Source organism: Rhinopithecus bieti, unplaced genomic scaffold, assembly GCF_001698545.2.
Source record: "Rhinopithecus bieti isolate Rb0 unplaced genomic scaffold, ASM169854v2 scaffold_34397, whole genome shotgun sequence".
NCBI lineage: Eukaryota > Metazoa > Chordata > Mammalia > Primates > Cercopithecidae > Rhinopithecus > Rhinopithecus bieti.
The window spans coordinates 127,229-150,164 of NW_016814574.1; the positions used below are offsets into that span (position 1 = coordinate 127,229).

Genomic DNA, 22,936 nt, shown 5'->3' on the forward strand with positions numbered 1-22,936 from the left:
AAATTAGTTCCTCTGTTATGAAGAATAGGTATATTAAAAATACTTTATTATTCACAAACAGGAAATTCTCTACTACATTGTAAATGACAAAAGGTTAGGTAAGAGCAAGGTTAGGTAAAAATGGTTTGAGTCAAGTAAACACACAGACAAAATAATTCAGTATAATTAAATTTTATTCAGGGCATACCTTTATAACCACCAGGGGACCGATAGGAATTGGTTATTAATCTCCCACCACGAGTACATCCTCTAACAGATCCCCGGCTATTGACAAATGGCTGAGTAGGTCTGGGAAATACATTCGTCTGTGCTGGGTAAAAGGCAAGGCTACCATTGCTTACTTGAATAGTTCCATCAGGATGATAATTTGCTGCTTAAGAAAAACGGTTTTGGAGTCCAAGAGTTAAATGGTAATAGTCTTTATACTTAAAAGCCAATATATATCAAAATCATTAATACAATTTGCTCCCTTTAAAAACAAATAGGAGATATATATTCATATATACAATTCATCTACATGACTCAAATACATAATTCATATATAATGGAATATTACTCAGCCTAAAAAAGGAAGAAAATTTTGACCCATGCTACAACACGAATGAACCCTTAAGACATGCCAAGTAAAATAAGCTAGTTTCAAAAGCACAAATATTGTATACCACTTATATGAGGTACCTAAAGTAGTCATTTTCAGAATCAGAAAGTAGAATGGTGGTTGCCAGGGGCTAGGGGGAGAGGAGGAGGAGTAGTTAGTATTAAATGATTACAAAGTTTCAGTTGGGGGAAGATGAAAAGTTCTGGAGGTGGACAGTGGTAATAATTACACAACAATTTGGTTGTACTTAATGCCACAGAATATCTATATAGTTAAAAAGGATTAAAATGGTAATTTTATGTATATTTTATGACAATTTTAAAAGCAGGCTAAATACTCTGGATGAGGGAGTAAAAGAAAATGGATTCTAACTAATACTGTATCTGAGAAGGCACATGACAAAAATATCATTTACGTAAGTCACCTGCCCTGTCTTTCAACAGTAGAGGGGAGAAGACAATTGGGTCATCTGTGCCTAGGTCCCAGAATTTATATTACCACCTCTTCATCACTTGATTAGCCAAGTACTCAGAATGCTCAATTCATTTGCTCCGACTTCAGTTAAAAAACTCAATAGGGATCTGAAATACCAATATGAAAAATCTACAAGTGCTTCTTAAATTTAAATTAAGAAATGAGTACAAAGTTACCTATTCATGATTTAGAACAGCATGAAAGATCAAAATAGTCTCCCATCTCTAAGCAAACTGTACAATGAGCATACTAAGTCATATCTTCACAGTCTTCAATCTTTTGTTATAAGATAAAAAGAAAAGGACAGATAACCATCTGTGTTAAAAGGGTTAACAGAATGGTTTCAAAACCTTCATACAAGCAGTCAGATAGTGCCCATCTACCTCAATCACTGTCTGTGGTAATCAAAGCAAATAGATTTGAAAATACAAACCCACTTCAAGGTTAAATCAGTCTTGTAAGTTCTATCTCTACAAAAATTAAAAATAGGTAAACTCAACACAGGAAAGGGCATTAGGTTTTTCTCAACACTGGAGGAACATGTGAAGAAATAATGCTTACTAGTCAGGAAAATACTTCTAAAGTGTCACTACAGACTTGCTAGACTTGCTTTCCATTCAATTGGCTGTCCATCTATGTCTTCCAAATATCATATGCAAAGATCTTACCAGTCTCTTGAGAATGGACAGTTTGTTCTACATGTATAGATGGCAGTTGGCACTGGGGTGGTGTTTGTGTACTTGCTGTGGTAAAACTTTGATTGTAGCCAGGTGAATAAGAGGATTCTTTTATTTCTTGTTCTTTCCGTGGAGGCAGAGGTGCATTAACATTAAATACCTTAAAAGACAAGGACACGCTGAGTCATTTGGGAAGTTTCAAAGAAAATTCTTAAGGGTGGTATCCAGAAAAATCGTACATTCAAAAACTTCTATTTTGCAGGCAAAGGACTTGAATAGACATCTCTCCAAAGAATATAAATGGCAAATAAGCACATGAAAACATGCTCATCATCATTAGGGAAATGTAAATCCAAACCATAATACAATACAAACTTTATACCCATTAGGAGGGCTATTATCAAAAAGACAGAAAATAAGTGTTGGCAAGGATGCGGAGGAACTGGAACCCTCATGCATTGCCAATGGGAATGCAAAATGGCGCAGCCACCCTGTGGAAAACAGTATGCTGCCTCCTCAAAAAGTATAGAATTAACATATGATCCACTAATTCCATCTCTAGGTATAGACCCCAAATAATTGAAAGCAGGACTCAAACAGCTATTTATACACCTATGTTCATAGCAGCATTATTCAGAAGAATAGCCAAAAGGTACAAACAACTCAACTTCCCAACAGATGAATGAATAAGCGAAATGAAGTACATACATTAAATGGATTATTCAGCCATATAAAAATGAAATTCTGATACACTCTATAACGTGAATGAACTCTGAAAACATTCTGCAAAGTGCAGTAAGCCAGATACAAGAGGAAAAATGTTGTAGGATACCACTTATATGAGGTAGAATAGGTAAATTCATAGAAACGAAGTAGAATAGAGATTAGCAGAGCTGTGGAGGGGGTTACAAATAAATAGAAATTATTGTTTAATGGATACTGAGTTTCTGTTTGGAATAATGACAAAGTTCTAAAAGTAGTGATGATGATTGCACATTATGAATGTACTATTATAATACCACTGAATTGTATACTTTAAAAAGGTTAAAATGGTAAATATTGTTACACATACTTTACCACAGTAAAAAACACAACAAAAAAAACACTCCTACTCGATTCCTGACAGAATTTACACATAAGAGCAAAAGTTAATCTTCCTGCTACTATGCTATCATAATAATGCTTACTGAGAATAAAAGCTATAAGGGAAAACGGTCTTTTTTCAAAAACTAAAGATGAACGAAATATTTCACCGTTTACTGAATCTTTACCATGTGGCAAGCAATGATCTGTCCTTCTATGACTCTCTAGCTCCCTGATTCTGCTCCATTTTTCCTTACATCACACAGCACCTAATATACAGGTATCTGTCTCCCCAGCCCTCCTACCTCCATAATAAAATGTTAAGTTTCCTGAGCATATTTTACTTTTTTTCACTGCTACAACCTCAGTGATTAAGAACAGTGCCTGGTTTTGTAACTATTCTTTAATCAATAAATGAGTAAGAACCAATGTGTACTGGGTAGGATTCAAACAGGCAGATAAAACAGATTGGCATGAGCAAAAGGTATTGTGATAAGAATATAGAAGGCAAGCCCAGAGGACCAGTGTGGCAGGTATACCAGACTTGAAAAGGTACTGAGTATCAGAGGACTAAATTTCATTCTGTAATGGAACACTGCTTGCTTTTAATTAGACAAAAGTAAAGGTAAAACCAATGTGGCTATCCTGTGCAGGATGAACTGACAGGAAAAGAGTGAAAGCAAGAAAACTATTCTGTCTAAAAATAAGATATTCTAAGTGATAAGGTGAGTGAATTCAACTGTCTGGACTCACCAGCCAATCTCCCCGGGTGATGCCTGCTTTCCATGCTACTCCACTGGCCCCACTACCACCATCAAAGTGCTTGGAGTGGGACACTAAGCACCAACAGGAAGGGTTCTTATTGGCTCACTAAGGCTTTCTTCCCCCCGAAGAACTGTTTTAGACTAGTCTGTGTTTAGAGAATAAACATACCAAACTAGCTGTAATATTATTAAAAAAAAAAAAAAAAAAGCCTTAACTACAATTTGTAGAAAAATACATAACTCAAACCACCACACAAATCTGAACAAATCTCCAAAAACCATCTTGAGATCAGGATAAAATAAAATGAAAGTTTCAGCAATGACAGAACACCCAAGTATGTGTCCGGTATTTCAGGTTACTGATGTTAGGGAATAACACTAGTACTGATATTAGTAATGGTTAGTATTATTAAGCTGTTGCTAGAAATTCTGTTTCTCACCCACACATTGTGTTTAATATGGGTCCTCGACTTTGCCTGCTACTAATTCTGAAAGAGGGAATAATGTTCTGATAAAACACCCATTTAAAATTCTAGAGCCTGCGGATTTCCTACTCTTCTACCACAACAGCATTGTCATTGGCCAAATGTAATTCTACGAACTCAAATAAATTTTACAAAAGGCAAACTTTTCACATAGTACCCAATAATTATGTAAGAGAAACAATGGCTTTTAACAGGAATAATGAACTGCAATCATCATTCATGTTTCATACTCACTGTCTGCATGGCTTGAAAGGGTGCTGTGTTAATGGTTACTGAACTACTACTTGCTGGAGGTGACTGGAGGCCCTGTTCAGAGCCCTTTGCCATGGGAGGATTTGGAGAAGCTAGTGAAGACGGTTGCTTGCCTGGGGGAATTGCTGCCTGGGGAGGAGAAATGCAGCATCAGCCAATCACCTGCCATATAACAAGCAGTTAACTTACTCTAAAACCCAAACTAGCATAAGTCAGCAAGTTCTTTAGGATGACATTTGGACACAGGAATGCAAAAGAATAGCTTTTGCTTACAACTTCAAATCTCAGTTGCTGAGGATGCATACCAGTATTTGCTTTGCACAGCTTGCTGACTAAGTGAAAGAGTCTTACCAATAATCAGTCTAACAGATGAGGGGCTGAACTTTTTTTATGCACCTCGTTCTTTTCAAACCCTGAAATGGTAATTTCCGGTTAAGAACCTAATATTATTCAAAATTTATACATCAGAATTGGATTTAAGAAAAAACTTGGGTTAGTTGTTTAGTGTTAATTTTTCTCTATTCTAAAGACTTATTAGTGGGTTTCTAAGTCAGCTACCTAAAACAGAAAACAACTCTGATCCGATTTAAGTAATCCTTACCTAAGGAAGCCCCAAGTTCTTGACGTAACAGATTATAAATCCAAAGGCTTTAAAAAATACCAAAAACCAATCTCAACTAGACTGTGAGGCAGACAGCTATGAGTTACTTGGTAACAATCACTTCTTCCTCTTCTTAAAATGAGGAATGAGTTCATTTAAATTCAGATCAAGTCAGCACCATAAAAACTAAGGATTATCTATATTTTCTTATCTTCTATAATGAATACATATTCTTGTATAATAGTTAACAAAAAATACCTGATAGTCGCTAAATTACCCCTCAAAATTCATCCTACTATGTCCATCTTAAGAATTTACTCAAACTTAGTAAAAACTGTAACTTAGAATTGAAATTGAAAGCACAAACATAATACCGTTAAAATGCCTTTTTTTTTTTTTTTGAGACAGCGTCTCACTTTGTCACCCAGGCTAAAGTGCAGTGGCACACAATCTCTGCAAACTCCGCCTCCCAGCCTCCCAGGTTCAAGCAATTCTCCGGCCTCAGCCTCCTGAGTACCTGAGACTAGAGGCACGCGCCACCGTGCACAGCTAATTTTTGTATTTTTAGGAGAGATGGGGCTTCACCATGTTGGCCAGGTGGTCTTGAACTCCTGACCTCAAGTGATCCACCTGCCTTGGCCTCTCAAGGCGCTGGGATTGCAGGCGTGAACCACTGCACCTGACCCAAAATATTTTTGACAAAGTTAGCCAAAATAAGATTGTAACTCATTCCAACTCAGTAAGTGCTAATATTAAAAATATAAAGTTATTGAGCTTTCAGTTATACAAATAAGAAACTTTTCTCCTAAAAGTCCTCCAGTGTAAATATAGTGAGAAATTTGACTTAATGCTACCTACACTTTTCATTATTTTAGATTAAAAATTGGCATTTATTGCACTAGATAAGGCAATACCATATTAAATCTATTTATATGCCAAAGCCACAATAAAGTTATCTGTATACGTTCTAAGATCACAGTATCTATAGAAAGCAATACATTAATAAAGTATAAATGGTACATCATTCAACTAATCACGCCTGTAATTCATAAGATAAACTGGTTCTGCTATTCTTTAAGACACAAAAGAAATTAAGACAATTGGTCTTTTACCTCAGGAGTCTCTGAGGTCATAAACTCTGTTTCAGATCCAGAAGAAGCCTGATCGGTAGTAACCAAGCAAGCATTTGAGCTACAAGTAACTGGAGAAGCAGCCTAGACACAGGAAAATACAAAACATTGTAAAAGGCACATTTTGTTCACTTTAGATTTCTTGGGCCCTGGCCTTCCTAATATGTTACTCTTACTGAACAGGCACATGTGTCAAGAAGCACTCTACTAAACACTTTACACGTGTTAATATATTTAATCCTAATGGTAATCTGTGAGGTAGGTACTATTCTCATTTTATTGACAATGAAGCAGTGACAAAGAAAGGTTAAGAAATTTGCCCAAGATCATACTACAATTAAGTGGCAGAGCTGAGATTCAAACACAAGCAGCCTGCTACACTGCCTTTCCAGGCCTGGTCACCAAAACTACACATCTCATCCCATTTTCACTGATTCTTGGCCCTGCAGTAGATAGCATCCATGGGAAGGTGAGCTCTGGGCATATTTAACACTGTAGGCACAGCTCTGCCAAGGATCATAGTAACTATGCTTTCATGCTAAGTGCTATCAGTGTCCTAAAAAGGCAGGCTAAAGCATAAATAGAAAGAATAAGCTCTACATAAATCAGAATGGCACCAAAAATGCCAGTGAAAAATCAAAGCTGATAGTATATGTAAAATAAAAATTGGGAGAAAGTACATTAGGAACAAAAGTTGTGACAACTGTAACTTACAGAAAATGAAAAGAGTGGCTAGGAAAGAATTCTATCACGCAACAGGTATTCAAAAATAGCAGAGAGACACCCATAAAAATCTGGCAAGAGCAAGGTCTAAAGTTTCAGTGAATCCACTCCTTTTATCTAAATGCTTCTATGTGGTTCTGAGGACCCCAAGTAATAAAATAGGTGAACTGGAAACTAATGAAGGGTAACAAAACAGAGAAATTATGTTTCAGTGACCTTCTTGAAGGAGGCATTATGATATGTTGCTTTTTAGGAAGGAGACTGGGGATTAAGTTTCAAGATCTCATGGAAAAAAATATTGGAAATCCTTTAGAACATCTTATATTACCCAAATAAATAGGCCTAACTTAGATCTGGCCAAAATATTAGAACCATTATGAGATTAGAGTGTTTCTAAAACTAGGTCTTTCTTCTGGCTCTGTCATTAAAGTAATGAGACAAGTGCCCAAGAAAAGTAGAACTGGCTGTTGTGGGGAAATAACTAACTCTGTTGCTAAGTGAAGATTCACAGACGCTAGGTTAAGGCATCTTAGGCCACTTGATAGTTAATCTTAAAATGGCTTGAATTTCAGTTAAAAGGTTCATTTAATAACAAAGACATTTATATTAGTATTTATTTAGAAGTGATGGCAGTTCCTGCTTCCAAATTAGTGCTTTTTAAGTAGACCAGTTGGAGGTGGGTTATTGGTAAATAAACATGATGTTTGAAACCAATGTTCCAAAAAATGGGAATGAAGATTCAACCAGTAAGTTTTTAAAAATATAGGTAACACCCTAGAAAATTCTGCTCTAACAGGTCTAAGGTCTTATCTAGAAATGTATACCTTATTAAAGTGACCAGGGGCTTCCGATGCAGCCATCCCACAGCCTCCACCAGAGAACTACTGAACTAGACCAGTGCTTTTCAAAAAATTTGTCAATTGAAAGCCTTATGGAGAACCCTAAACAGCTGGAACAGATAAAATTTAACTGCTTCAGTAAAAGCAGTGAGTGAATTGGAGGAAAGTAGGAAAAACTTCAATATACCCTGCTCAATAAATACAGTTTGAAAATTAAGGCTGGGTGCAGCAGCTCACACCTGTAATCCCAGCACTTTGGGAGGCTGAGGTGCGTGGATCACGAGGTCAGGAGTTCAAGATCAGCCTGGCCAAGATGGTGAAACCCCATCTCTACTAAAAATACAAAAAAATTAGGCAGGTGTGGTGGTGGGCGCCTGTAATCCTAGCTACTTGGGAGGCTGAGGCAGAGAACTGCTTGAACCCATGAGGCAGAAGTAGCAGTGAGCTGAGATCATGCCACTGCACTCCAGCCTGGGTGACAGAGAAAGACTCTGTCTCAATAAAAAAAATTAAAAAAAATAATAATTTCTTTCTTCAGACACTTTACTATGTTAATAAACTAAATGACTTAAGCTCAAGAGAACATAATATTCTTAGACAAGGTACCCTCTTACTTCTTCAGGCTTGCTCTCTCCTTACTAAAGTCAGCAAACCTGTATTAGATGTTTTCAGCATAGTTATCAGGGAATCATTTTAGGACAAGTTGTATTTAATCTACTAAACTAGATATGCTTAGAATACTTTCAGTAATTTCATTAGGTACATTAGAATCAGTAAGTCTGATTATTCTTTCCAAAGCAAGAGCTTCTTCCTTGAGTAATAAAGAATAAAAGATTAATTTGGAAAGTTACCTGTAATGGCTCTTGAAGAAAATCACTTTGACTGGACAGATTTTGTTCTTTAGATGCTGCAAGAAGTAAAACAAACAGTAACTATTGAGGGAAGACAAAAGCTTATGCGTATCAACTAGGAGGAAACTAAAGCTTACACTTCACAAAAAAAGGCATTAGCTGGAAGGACTAGGTTTCAAGTTCATTATGCACTTTCTATTAAGAGTTTTAAAAAGAGAGAACTGTAGAAGAATAGAAAATACTAGTTCCATCGGTGACACAGAGTGATGTTCTAAGGTTAAATGGACAAAAATAGCATTTCAAGACTTCCAAAAGAAAGAACTAAGACATTAAAAAATAACTGATAATAGTGATCTGGAAGATAAGACCCGAGCTACCATGCATAGTAATTAACTGATAAACTTAAGTTTCACAAATTTCAAAGTCAATCTTATCTGGATCATCTGTTCAGTTTTTTTCTGATTATATATATTAATATACTTTTCAATTATATAGTTTGTTTCTTCTTGTTAATATTCATCACTTTTATTAATTACTCTCTATTTACTCTTACTTCACCCAGGAATTGCTGCACCAATCTTCAAGCTGGTGTATACTGCTCACTACAGCTGGACTAGCTTTATGTCACTCCTCTCTGGAGAAAAACAAATGTGGAGCAAAAACCCTAAGCTTTGAAGCATCGGGCCAGATTCTAACGCAGGCTCCTTTGTTAGTTACTGTGTTAATCACCGTTCTCCACTTCATTGTGGTAATCGCACCCGTAGTTAAGACCTAAAAGCCTCAACACTAGATTTAGAGTCCAAAGGAGTCAAGCAAGTTCTGGTCAGAATTCACTCCAACAACAACATAAATTACAAAAACAGCTATTGAGTATTTCCATTCACCCATCCAGAGCCTTTCTCCAAAAAGTGAAAACAAGTCAGTTAAGTACACTAATGTCCTAACGGTAATTTCCCCACGTATAACTGGTAACAGATGTATACAGTTAGAATAAATTAATATACCAACATATTAGGACATCTAAAATAAAATCATTTGAAAAGACAACAACAGCAACAACAAACAGCTGTTAGCTCAAGACGTTTGCTCCAAGTCTTTAGAATGATTACATACCTACGGGGCTACCTGGAGTAGCTGAAGGCGGTTGTGACGATGGAATTGCACTTGAAGGTTTGTCAAAGTCCAGAACAGACTCCTAAAGATACAATTTTAAATAGAGTAGAAACAGAGATTACTCATTTAAAAGCTATTACCATTAAATTATTCATGATGTTGCCTATAGTCTATTAGCTACAGATATCTAGCTAAAGCTATAGGTATCTGGCTAATCACTATCTCAAGATGCCAAAAATAGTCTCCATAGAAAAAGAAATTAAGAATTAAAATTAAAATCTAAAGTAACTGCCATACCTTAAGGCTGTGTAGAGTGCTAAACCCACAAGAGTAGGCTGTGCACAGTGGCTCACACCTGCAACCCCAGCACTTTGGGAGGCTTAGGTAGGAGGATTGCTTGAGCTCAGGAGTTCGAGACCAGCATGGGCACAAAGCGAGACCTTGCTGCTACTAAAAATTTTTTAAAGAATTAGCTAGGAATGGTGGTATGTGCCTGTAGTCCCAGATGCTCAGGAGGCTGAGACAAGAGGATTGCTTGAGCCCAGGAGTTCGAGGCTGCACTGAGCTTTGATCACACCACTGCACCCCAACCTCGGCCAGCAGAGTGAGACCCTGTCTTTAAACAAAACAAAACAAAACAAAAAAACTACAATAGTAAATCTAAGGACTAAGTTGGAGAAGAAATTCTTGACCTTACTAAGGTCCTACACATAGCCATCAATCCTAGTCTAATCAGAACCCCCATTTTTATTACACCCAACCAAAGAGCACCTATTTATCTCAACCATTTACTAGCTCATGCTGTTAAAACACTTCCATGATGAGAAATCACTCTCTTCTGCCTATCTCAGTTCTCCCAGAAAAGTTTCCAGTATTTTGCACACTTAAGCTACACATTTGCAGGGAGCATTTTAGTTCTTTCATCTTCAAGTAACCTGATGGTATAGGCAATTCCTACATTTTGCAAATAAGTGTTAAAGGTCAATTAAACAGCTGGTAAGTAACAGAATTTAAAACCCATGTCTATATTCAAAGCTCAGGATCTTTTACTAAACAAAAATACTTATTTGACTACTTTAGCCCTCAGTAATCTCATACTATTCTCAAATTCTGTGTATCTCACAACATAAACATATTGTATAACACAATTTATCATTTAACTGTTGATTTAACATAAATTTACAATCTTCTACAACTGGAATATAAATTCCTTGAAGGCAATGAATGTCTTATTTTCTATATCTATACTACAACGGTACCTAACAATACCAAGCATAGAGTAGGTTCTCACAGTTCTCAGTACTGATGATCTATAGCAGTAATGATACTTGTGCAAGTTAAGCTTTTCACATGCTTACTTCATTTTTTTTTGTTCTAACAAACTTAGGAAGTAGGAACAATAATCCTCATTTTTCAAATAAAGAAACTGAGGCAGAATCAAGTAATTTGCCTAAACTCTAGGCTAGGAGAGCTAGGAGGCAGCAGACCCAGGACTTGACAGAATAATCAATGCTCTTAACAATAATTTCACTGTAATGTTTCCAATTAGAATCCCCATGAATATCATTTAAGATTTTGTAAATGACTCATACTTGCATAAAGTTACAAGTTCCTTGAATCTGGGTCATCAGATCCTGCAGTTTTTCTTTCCTCAATACTGGATCCTTCGGAAGGGTAGAGGAAGAACCTACAGGCTGATGCATAGGCTTAGGCACCTACAAGATAAACCCATAATGTGTAAGAGCGAAATTCAAATTCAAGAGCCTAGTCTAGGAAACAGCTTATCACTACACCTTAAAGGAAAAGAAAAAACAGCAATGTTCATTTATCACAGATAAAGAATTTTCTCATAAATACTGTTTCTAAATGAGCAAACTTTAAACAGATTTTTCCCCTTCACAATTTTCATGGAACTCTTTCTAAAACACAAAATTAAGATCCAACAGAACCTCCTTGTTAAGAGTGTTTTCATTATGGACACAAGTTACCATATGTCCTCTAGTATAAGACACCAATGACTATGAGACATACCAATGATTTTTTTTCCAGGGCAAAAATTACTACTACCACATTAAATATACATCCCATTTTTAAGATCTGATTTCAGAAATCAAAATGTAAATACATATATAAATACATACATACACATACCCTAAAATTGAGGGGGATACACTATATTTTGTTATAAAGTAAGTACACTCTTGGGGGCTACTGATATTCATCCTAAATTGCTTAAAATTGCTACACATCCTAAATTAGACCAATTTACAGTTACTTCTTAAAGCTGTCAACATGCCAGTCTCCACTAGCTCCTCTTCTCCACCTTCTAATTTTCAAAGAAGATACACAGCTAAGTTTGTCAAAGGTACCAGATAAAATAGAGTTAAGAGACCATAAGTGAATACATATGAGACTCTTTTAGGAGGAAGGTTTGAACATTAGTGATTAATTTCACGTTATCTAGTCTTTTGGCTTTGAACTCTATTCTGCATTTGACTGTACTTAGTCAATATTCTAGACGGCTCAGATTCCAAGAAAGACAGAAAAATACTATATTACACACAGAAGTATCCTCTCCTCTCAGTAAATGAAAAACCCTGCAACTTCAATATAATGCTATCTGTGCCACAAAAGCAAATTAAATATATTTTGACCTTTCCAAATATGCAACCCTGATTTTAAATGCAATTCATCAAATAGCATGATAATATTCTGGTATGATAAAAGTTCTGCATTGCTATACCTACTGGAATTTTAAACCACGTTTTTAAAAGCAGCTTCATTGAGATATTAAGTTGAGTTTTAAAATATGTTTTTCAAAATAGTTATATTACAGTTATGGTTGTGCAACATTTGGTTAATAAAATAAAGCTGCTAATCTTCCGCAGGGTCAGGAAGAAGCTAAAATTAATATTAGCAACTTGAAAGGAGAAAGGAGAGCAAAACAGCCACATAACTCTAAAATTTTGTTTCCATAGCAGAATTAAGCCAAGGGTAATTTACTTATAAAATGCAATGCTTTGCTTTCCCCAAGCAAAATGTTTTTCACATTATTAGAGGGCCAATGGTTTATCAGAAAGCCTTTAGCTAAAATGGCACAGAAGTGCAAGGAAGACTACTCCACAGAGATAAGAGATCAGTGGAAGCACAAGTTCATACATCTCAGCAAATGAGGTGGTAACAAGTTTACGTTATAAATAGTAGTAAATAAGTAATTTACAATAAAAGGCAACCCTAACATAGTACTATACCCAAGAATTATTCAATGTAAGTGTTACCTACCTGAAATAGGTTATTTATGCTTAAAAGAATGTGGCCTTATATTTTAACTGAATTTTGTACTCCAAAACCTAACTACAAAATATTTAATGCCAACACTCTTCCTACCTTTGGAAAAATTCTCATTTTGAAATGGAAATAGAGAACTAATTCAAATCCTTCCCCCAATACTGAAGTATCTGCAACCACCCTAAACCACCTTCATAAAGACCTGGGCTAAACTGAGTGACCATAAAGGAGTAGAAGAGAAGCAAGATAATATAGAAAAATATAACTTGTCAGAAAAAGTTATTCATATAGCAGGTAAATGACAACAAATGAAATACAGTATCTCCCATCCTGTGACAAGCATTTACATTACTCACTTGTTCACACTATGGTCTTGTCTAAATTATCTACTATTTTCATATCATGTTATGTTGTTAAAATTTTGGCATTAAAACAACATTTTATAATTGCAGAAATTTCATCTCAGATTAGGTTCAAAGACAGACTAGATTAACTCCCAGTTTTCAAGGGAATATAATAAATCTACCCACTAAAGAGGGTGAAATATTTTATACATTAACTTCACATGGGTTTTGAAGAGAACTAAGGCTGGGCGCAGTGGCTCACGCCTGTAATCTCAAGCACTTTGGGAGGGTGAGGTGGGTGGATCACCAGATCAGGAGATACAGGCCATCCTGGCCTAACAAGGTGAAACCCCGTCTCTACTAAAAATACAAAAAATTAGCCAGGCATGGTGGCATGCATCTGTAGTCCCAGCTACTCAGGAGGCTGAGGCAGGAGAATCGCCTGAACTCGGGAGGCGGAGGTTGTGCCACTTGCACTCCAGTCGGGGTGACAGAGTGATTCTCCATCTCGAAAAAAAAAAAAAAGAGAGAGAACTAAAAAGTCATTACCACAACACCTTATTTATGCCTACACTGACAGAAGCAGAATGATACAGATCAACTCACATCTTTGGGTTCTGTGTTAAATTTCCTGGGCAGGAGCTGGTCATTTGGTATGAGGCTTGCTGTAGCTACTCCCCAGGACTTTGGAGAAATCTGTGACTGTGATGTTAAAGAGTGTTTCTGACTCTCAACATTGTTTTCCCAGGATTTTGGAGTCTCTGGCTGTTTTGAATCCTGTTCTTCACACATGGGAGTGGTCCATGACTTGGTGGTGTTCTGTTCACTCTGCACGGAAGGTGTCCAAGACTTTGGAGTTTGCTTCTTTGGATCTTGTTCTTTCTGCAGCTGAGCTGGCCACAGCTTTGGTGTCTCCTGCTTCTTTTGTTCCTCTTGAACATATCCTGCTTTGGATTTAGGTGTTTCTTGCTTCCACTGGCTAGGAGATGGCTTGGATTTGGAGATCTCCTGCTTCTTCTGCTCTTCTGGCAGAGTAGACCTGAGTTTTGAGGTGTCTTGTTTCCTCTGTTCTAAGGAAACTGCAGGCTTGGATACCTCCTGGTGCTTACCAGGAGACTCCCAGGACTTAAAGGATTCCTGTTTCTTCTCTTGACCATCTGGTTCAGTAAGCATATCCCAACGTTTTGGGAGATTTGGTTTTCTAGCATAATCTGCTTCCCAAGGTTGCTCTTCGCCTTGTTTGTTTGAATAATCTACTTCTGTCATATAGCGTCTGTTAAGAAACTAGATAGAGAAACAATGCACTTAAGTCACAAAATTCATAGAAGACCTTGAAGGGAATATTCAACCCTATTAGTATCGTTATGTCCATTGATCTAAGTTGTTGCACTAATATGAAATTTCTGTCCTTATTCTACTTGAAAAGACTTTCCTACTTCTCTTTCCTTCTTTTCTGTCCATTCTTTTTTCCTCAATTAACAGAAATACAGACTTCGCTACTTCAGAAGTAGCAATTTCTGTTTGACTTGCCTAAGACTGGCAACAATTGTTTGATTCGGACTCTTCTACCAAGGCTGTTCTGCCTTTGCCAGCCTTAGGACCCTTCTCCCGAGGTGACTCCCTCAAACATTAAAAGGCAGAGGATAGTTCAACTTCGAAGTTAAATTATGTAACCTTAAACCTTACATTTCCTAAGCTACCAGTGTTTTATTTATTTCCCCTATACATCAATTACACTGTTTTTGAATCTCCCATTCTTTTCAGCTTCCCATGAATTTCAATGTCACTTCAGAGAGAAAACAAATACCCTTTTCTGCTACCAATGTGAGTAAATTCTGGAGACAGGCAAAGTCCTGTGCATCTTAAAGTTCCTCTAACACAGGGGCCAAAAATAGCTAACACTTGGGCAGTCAGTGTGCCAGGTCAAATTCTAAGTAATATAGAATTTAGATCAACCTCTTTAATCCTCACAATAACCCCATGAATTAGTCATTATCATTATCCCTATTTTACATATGAGGAATAACAGACACAGCTGGATCAGACTTCTTGCCCAAAGTCCCTAAGCTAGTAAACTGCAGAACCAGTGTTCAAGCTCAGGCAGTCTGGCTCCAGAGCCTTAGCTTCCAACCACAACCCTATACAAAAGGCTGGAAAATCAACATCAGCAAATTGTCCTTCAGTATCTTACCTCTTGTGGTTGTATCTCTGGCTGGGCAAATTCCATTAGAGACTCTGGGATGATAAAAAGAATTCGAATAAACACTACGGGAACTATAAGTTTTTAGACAGATTACAACTATAATTCATTCTAGAAACATATTTCAGAAGACTCATAACAGCAAAAGGGCAATACAATCAAGTATATTGATGGCAAGAGGAATTCTATTGCTTGTTAGTCCAAAGCATGTGGTCTGAGGCTAGTTCAAACTAGTAGCTCTCCTTATGTAAGACACTTCACAAAAGTCAAGTTTCGGTTTAAAACTGATATCTGATTGAAAATAAGACTATTTCCTCTTACCCTAAAACACAGTTTTTTTCAAGTTAGCATTATAGCTCATGTCCCATGGGGTAAAAATTGGTCATCACAGCTTGAAATAGAGCCCTTAAAAACCTCTTACAAGCCAGTTTAAGATTAGGAGGGGATAAGAGAGTGGAGATACTTAAGCACTGGACTTTGTATTAAGAACTAAGGAGAAATAAACATGGAAAATGGTTTGACTCTTGCTTATGGCTACCAGAACCCTGCCTGGACTACCTCCTTAGAAGAGATAGTTAATAAATCCAAGTTTGGTAAACAAAAGCAAAAGTGCCATTTGCTCAAAATATTTATTCCCCAGGCAAATGGTAATTTTAAAAGTATATTTTCTTTACTGACTTTAGCCCTTTTTTCTCCTGAATCGATATTTCAACCTTAGGTTAATTACATCCTCATTCTACTACAGTTTTGGATTCTACCATAACTTTCATTGTAAACAATTTTAAACAGAATTATCCCACTAGTAGTTTAACAGAGAAGTTTACTGAAATTCCATAAATGCCTCCTTTTAACCAATGTATTCTTGTGGGAAAAAGTACAAACTAATATTTCTAATAAGGTTCACTCTGTAAATCATGGTGATAAAGCCTATAGATGTTTTATAAACCTAGGTTTATCCTGCAGTAAGTAAAGATTTCCATGCATGTAGAACCTTACAAATTAAAATAAAGCAATCATTGTACAATATGTGACTCATTTGGGGTATTAAAAAATGCAACCACTATAAGGATTTTCAGAGGTCACAACAAACCTGACTCTTTGACAGATTCAGTCTTCGATAATTGTGTTTTTTTCTCTGATTGTATTAGCATTTCATCCTCCAGTGGTACTTCCTTTTCCTTGGCATTTTTGGGAACTGGGATACTTTCAAAATAGCCTGAGTTCAGCAATTTAGACAGTAGATCTTTCAAGTGTTTGTCTAAGAAAGAGTGATTAAGACTTAGTTGTCACATGACCTCACTGAAAATTACTGGGAAATCCTAATTTTATCCTAGTTGTAGTACACCGTTACAATAGTTTACATTGATGTACACAATACATCGTTACAATAGTTTACAACAGTTTACATTTTCATGGTACTGACTGGAGAACTTATCAGTACCATGAAAAGTAAATATACAGTCCATCTTTATTTTATGCTGAATCAATACGAATTTTAACAAGATCATAATCTCAAAAGTTCAGCAAGTCACTTTAGTTTCTCTGGACCTCCATTTCCACCATTTGAAAAATGACTAAAGATCAGAGACCCTAATCAAGTATGTCACAAAAGCATACATCTATTCTCTGAGATGAGAAATAAGTCATTTTTCCTATCTGCTCCCAAGACATCACAACTAGCAACCACTCTATCTTCCCCAAGTAATTAAGGCTTTAGAGATGTGAAAGTCAGTTCCTCAAAATCTATTAGGTTGGGTTAGAAAGTCCTATATTGGACAACCTCTATTAGATTACTAATATTATTAATCTATTTTAGAAAACCCTATCTTGTACAAACTCTGAAGTATTTTTAGACCACAAAATTCCATCATGAAGATTTTACTCAAGTTATGCTCTTTGTCATTCCTACCACCTGACCATTTGATGATCAAGAAAAACCTTAAAATGATGCTGAAGTCACTACACTACAAATAGGTCTAAAGTCATTTTATTTGAATATCCATTAAAAACATAATTCCAAACTAAGCGGTTTCCGTACTTCATTTGAGTATATTATTCCTTTCATAGGACTACTATGACACAGATTTTGTCTTTAAAAAAAATCAGCTTTCAGTTATAATTTACAGGCAAAATTCTCCTATCTTAACTGTACAGTTTTAACAGATATTTAGTTGTCTTACCACCAGAATCATGATACAGAGGATTTTCATCAACCCAAAAAGTTCCTTACTACCCCTTTTGCAATTAATCTCCTCCCCTGACCCCCTGAAAACCAATAACCCGCTATCATTCCATTATGTCTTCTCTAGAATTTCATATAAGTGAAATCATACAATATGTACTCATTTTATGTCTGGCTTCTTTCACTCAGCATAATTATTTTGAGATTCATCTATGTTGTTACATGTATCAATAGTTCTGTCCCTTTTTTATTGGTGAGTAGATTCCACCGTATGGGTATACCACATTTTATCGATTTATCAGCTGAATAAAGCTAATATGAACATTCATGTACAAGTACTTACATGAACACGTCTTCATTTATCTTAGGTACTAGAAGACCAATTGCTTCGTGTTATAAGTGTATGCTTCATTTTATTAAAATATTGCCAAACTATTTTCTAAACTCATTTTGCATTCTAACCAAGAAATAAACTTTTAATTTTGATTTAAGCTTGAATGAACTTAGAAATCTTAAGATAGTTACAGATACTTGGATTTTTTTTTTCAACGAAGCAATCACTGGTAACAAAAATATTTACTACCTTCTAGTAAGTTTTCATTACTCTAAGCTAGTACACAAAGCTATGTACTTCACGTCCAGTCATTTGTATTTGGTCATTTGGCCAAAGTCTATTTAGCAAGCCAAAAGAACTCTCTTTCCACAGACCACTTCCAGATCAACAGACAACAATGTTTCAATAGACTATAAAACCATTCATATATTCTTAGGCTGATCTAGTAGATGAGCCTCGATTATTAACACTGTGTGAACTTAAGATTCTTAAATAGAACAGGTACTACCGCACAGAATAGAAAACTGAACCCCAAAATGATCAAGCTAGTGTTGAAGCCAGCACTTAGCTCTATTTCCAAATCATATTGACTTGCCACTTCAAAACTCTCCCTGAATATCATTTTAGTGACTAGGGTTATACAATAGCTGCTTTTAACAGGACTAAACAAAGGGATCATTCTCCCAATGAATATACTATTATTGTCAGACATGTAAGTTCTGATGGACTGACACAGTTTAGACCCTCAATATCATACTAAACTTCTAGACATAAAGTTTAGTATTTACTGCATAAGTCCAGAGTAGAGAAAACTCACATGTCGTTCCTACCACTGCTTTCTCACTACCTTCCAAAAGGTCCCAAAAGTACAAGGATGACTGCTCCATCTGGTCTTCAACACTGACAAGGAAAAGCAGCAGCAGAACAAAGTGGCTTTAGAAGTACATATATATGGAGCAGCACAATTTATGCAATATAACCCATTAACAGACAAGACATTCAAATGTTAATTTTGTCTTTTTGCTCTTTGGAAATAAAAAAATTGAAATGTATACACGGTGACTAAATGCCTGCTTGAGGATTTCAAATGTAAGAATTTTTCCTTAAAACAACTAAAATATGGATTTTACCAAATAAAACTATTAAAGAATAGACCAAAAAGAGTTTAAAGCTGCCAATGCAGTATCATTAGTTCAGGTGTATGCCCTAGATAAAAGAACACTGAAATAGAAATATTAAGAGCCGCATTTGACTTTAAAGAAAGCAGCTTATTTAACAAATTATGTTTTGCTTACATTTCATATATTAAAGTGAAGCTACATTCCCTGAACCCACAAAAGCAAAGAAAGCAATGTATAGATGATGATGATGGAGTAGACTATCAGCATGAGAATTTAAAAATATATGGCTATACATAGGCAATTAAGAGTTCTATTAGGTTTCTCTCTGATCAGAGACTGACTTCTAGTAACTGTTGAAATCTGACTCTACTTTAGTATGGCTAACAAATACAAAGCTGGAATAGCCTGCATCTAACAAAGCAAGAGCAAAGCATCTGTCCCCTAGCTGATTTACTCCATCAAAACAAAAAGAGCAGTGGATCACTGTGAGGGAAAAAAATCAGACAGCCCCAATTTGCAGGCTTTGTATTTTAAACTATCAAATGTTATTTCTCACTAGTTATTCACAGCATAAGAAGAACACCAAATAATTCTTACTTTGAAAGTTTAATGATACCGGCCATGTTAAATATTATTTACCTCTACTTAAGTATAGCAGAAGTAAGAAGGCAACTCTGAAAAAATTATTTTAAAAGTTTTAGAAATAGATATAATATACTTGTACAGGATTAAAATTTGATGCTCAGACATCATTTTTTTAAAATCAGTATTACAATAAAGAAGCATGTTAATGAGACCATTCAAATTCACTTTCCTTTCAGACAATCTGTCAACCCTGTCAGAGTCTGGGCCAGCCAAAGTTTCCATATTGAATCAAATTAATACTTTCTTAATTTCTCTCTCCCCCTCTCTAACACACGCATACACACACACACTGCTAAAGCGCTAAAGTGTCAAGCGCTTCATTTCAGGAAAATCTTTTCATTAGCTTACCTCAGACTTTCATTTCTTTCAGGGCAGGTCAGTTTTGAAAACTTAATGAGGTAGTCAAGTTCTTTTGAAGGCAAATACACTGCACCATTCAAACCCCTTTAAAGTCTTTTGTACGTGTTCCTGTGTCAAGTTCTGCAATACATACTGAACTTGAAGTATAGTTCGAAGCTTTTTCTTCTCAGCCTCAAGTTTTAGCATGTGCTCCCTTCTCTGGGCCTTCTTCTGCGCTTTTAGTAGCTGTTAAAACAAATGGCTAATTAAGGGTAACAATTCTCTACCATCCCATATTAGAAATACGTGTTCTACAAAGTCTAAACCCAAATAGCTAAGATTAGATGATAAATCTCATGACTGTCAAACTATCAGTTTAGTCTGTCTCCTTTTTGAGCTAAAGAAGTCACTGAGTAATAAACTGGTTTGTCTCAGGTAACCGGAGCCAAGGGGGTCAAATATCTGACTCCCAAATCCAGGATATGTCTAGTACTACTAATATCACTATGATGAGCAGTGAAGTACCCATCACTGACGTCCATATTCATTTCAACATTTTACTCTTTCGCGTTTATGTATATCAGTCCTTTTGGACCTTTTAGGATTTTTATTTTCATTTCATATTCCAAGGGAAAATATATTTGAACTAAAAAGGTCAATTTTCAATCAACCAAAGACGACGGGCTAAAGCATAAGGAACTGAAAAGCTAACGGACATAAAATGTCTTCCAAGTGTAATGCCAAAAATCAGCCACAGCAAACATGCTATTTTGTTTAAGAAGTAAAATTAAAAATTTTTTAAATAATAATTTGTGCTGTCAGTCTGGACCGAGCTATATCCTCCAATATTTAGCTGACAAAACAGATATAGAAAATAAATGGAGCTTAAGTTTTCCCTCAGGCCAGGCACAATGGTACACACCTGTAATCCTAGCCCTTTGGGAGGCCGAGGAGGGTGAATCACTTGACCCCAGGAATTCAAGACCAGCCTGGGCAACATGGCAAAACCCCATCTCTACAAAAAATACAAAAATTATCTGGGCATGGTGGTGTATGTCTGTAGTCTCAGCTACTCAGGAGGCTGTGGTAGACAGATAGCTTGAGCCCAGGAGGTCAAGGCTGCAGTGAGTGGTGACAGTGCCACTACACTCCAGCCTGGGCAACAAAGTGAGATCCTATCCCCCACCAAAAAAAAAAAAAAAGTTTCCCCTCCAACAATGTGTGTATATAGATTGAGCAGCCCTAGATCTACTCTAAAGCTTAGAACTGTAACACCTTGAAGTATGACATAATATTCATGGGTCCCAGAAAGGACTTGCCATTTAACTAAAAAGTACTATCTCTTTCCATTAAGAAACCTAAAAGGTCTTCTCCCTCCATAGTTTTTCTGATTGTAACGTTTCCGTCATACTGGATATTTCGCAAGATATGAAGATTAAAATACAAAAAAAAAAAAAAACCACTAAGATTTTTTTCTATAGACAGGTGAAAGTATTTTGATATAGCATCAATATTTTAAATTATATAAAAGAGATGTTCATAAATCCTAACAGATTAAAATTAGGGGGGAAAAATCTCATGAAAAAGATTCACTGTGGCATAATTAATCCCTTCCTAGGGGATGTGGAAGCAACTTTTGAATTGAGCTACTGCTAGGGGCAGAAAGATAATAAGTGAAGATAAAATTCTGAGAATGAGAAATAGACTGGTTGAAGGTTGCATGAGCAAGCACATTTTCTCAGATGGGAACGGCTCAGTAAGGCTTTTTCCAAGACCTCAGTATAGACTGCATCAGTAACACTTACCAAAACTATAGGATTCTCTGATCCTGCTTGAGAGAAGAAAAGAGGATGGAGGTGGCACTCCTAGCTCTCCAAGACACTGGGATTCTCTTGGACAGAGTTTCATCATGGTATAGGCAAAAGCAACTGATTCGCAGGGCATCTTCAGACAATTATACCACATGATTATCTCAGATTTATCTTTGGCCAGTCTCCCAAGGTAGGACTGGGTGGTCGTATGGGCTCATGCCACCTTGAACTTCCCCTATCAAAGTATTTTTGGGTTTTTTGTTTGTTTTTGAGACAGAGTGTCATTATGCCATCCAGCCTGGGGTGCAGTGGCACAACCAAGGTTCACTGCAGCTTCGACCTCTTGTGCTCAAGTGATCCTCCCACCTCAGCCTCCTGAATAGCTGGAACTACAGGTACATGTCACCATACTTGGCTAATTGTTTTTTTATTTTTTATTTTTATAGAGATGAAGTCTCCCTATGTTGCCCAGGCTGGTCTCGAACTCCTGAACTCAAGCAATCCTCCGCCCAAAGGGCTAGGGTTACAGACGTAAGCCACCATCCCTGGCTATTTTTTATTTATCTGCATCCACGATGACAGGGACTACATCTACTGTTCACTAATATTCACTAGTGTTCAGCACAGAGTCTGACACATATCAGGGCCTCAAATTTTTGTTGAATAAAATCAAGTAACAAGAAAGTCTCCCAGATCATGATCAGGTATCATGAAAAGCCACGGACAAGAGCCAATTTCGCCTTCTTTAGATGAAAATTAGAAAGGTAAGTTACATTGTTCTCTTTTTCCAGTTGAGGACCAGTTTGGAAAGGAAAACAGAAGAAGTAAACCACTCTTAATCAGTAGTACTGAATGATAAAATTGGTAAGTTGGTTTTCTGTGTGGTTTTTTTTTTTTTTTTTTTTGAGATGGAGTCTCGCTCTATCACCCAGGCTGGAGTGCAGTGGCGCGATCTCAGCTCACTGCAAGCTCTGCCTCCTGGGTTCATGCCATTCTGCCTCAGCCTCCCGAGTAGCTGGGACTACAGGTGCCCACCGCCACGCCTGGCTACTTTTTTGTATTTTAGTGGAGTCAGGGTTTCA

General features: G+C 36.5%; 1 protein-coding gene across 1 annotated transcript in view; it reads right to left on the minus strand.

Annotated features, from left to right (window-relative positions):
- The window catches only part of CAPRIN2 (caprin family member 2), a 48,925-nt gene that overhangs the window by 5,209 nt on the left and 20,780 nt on the right, over nucleotides 1–22,936 (minus strand). Inside the window, 13 exon segments of the mRNA XM_017851474.1 lie at nucleotides 188–373; nucleotides 1,741–1,909; nucleotides 4,316–4,462; nucleotides 6,047–6,148; nucleotides 8,478–8,533; nucleotides 9,591–9,672; nucleotides 11,183–11,305; nucleotides 13,829–14,506; nucleotides 15,414–15,457; nucleotides 16,513–16,680; nucleotides 18,756–18,838; nucleotides 20,053–20,148; nucleotides 20,150–20,289. Of these exon segments, the coding sequence (XP_017706963.1) occupies nucleotides 188–373; nucleotides 1,741–1,909; nucleotides 4,316–4,462; nucleotides 6,047–6,148; nucleotides 8,478–8,533; nucleotides 9,591–9,672; nucleotides 11,183–11,305; nucleotides 13,829–14,506; nucleotides 15,414–15,457; nucleotides 16,513–16,680; nucleotides 18,756–18,838; nucleotides 20,053–20,148; nucleotides 20,150–20,289 (2,074 nt within the window).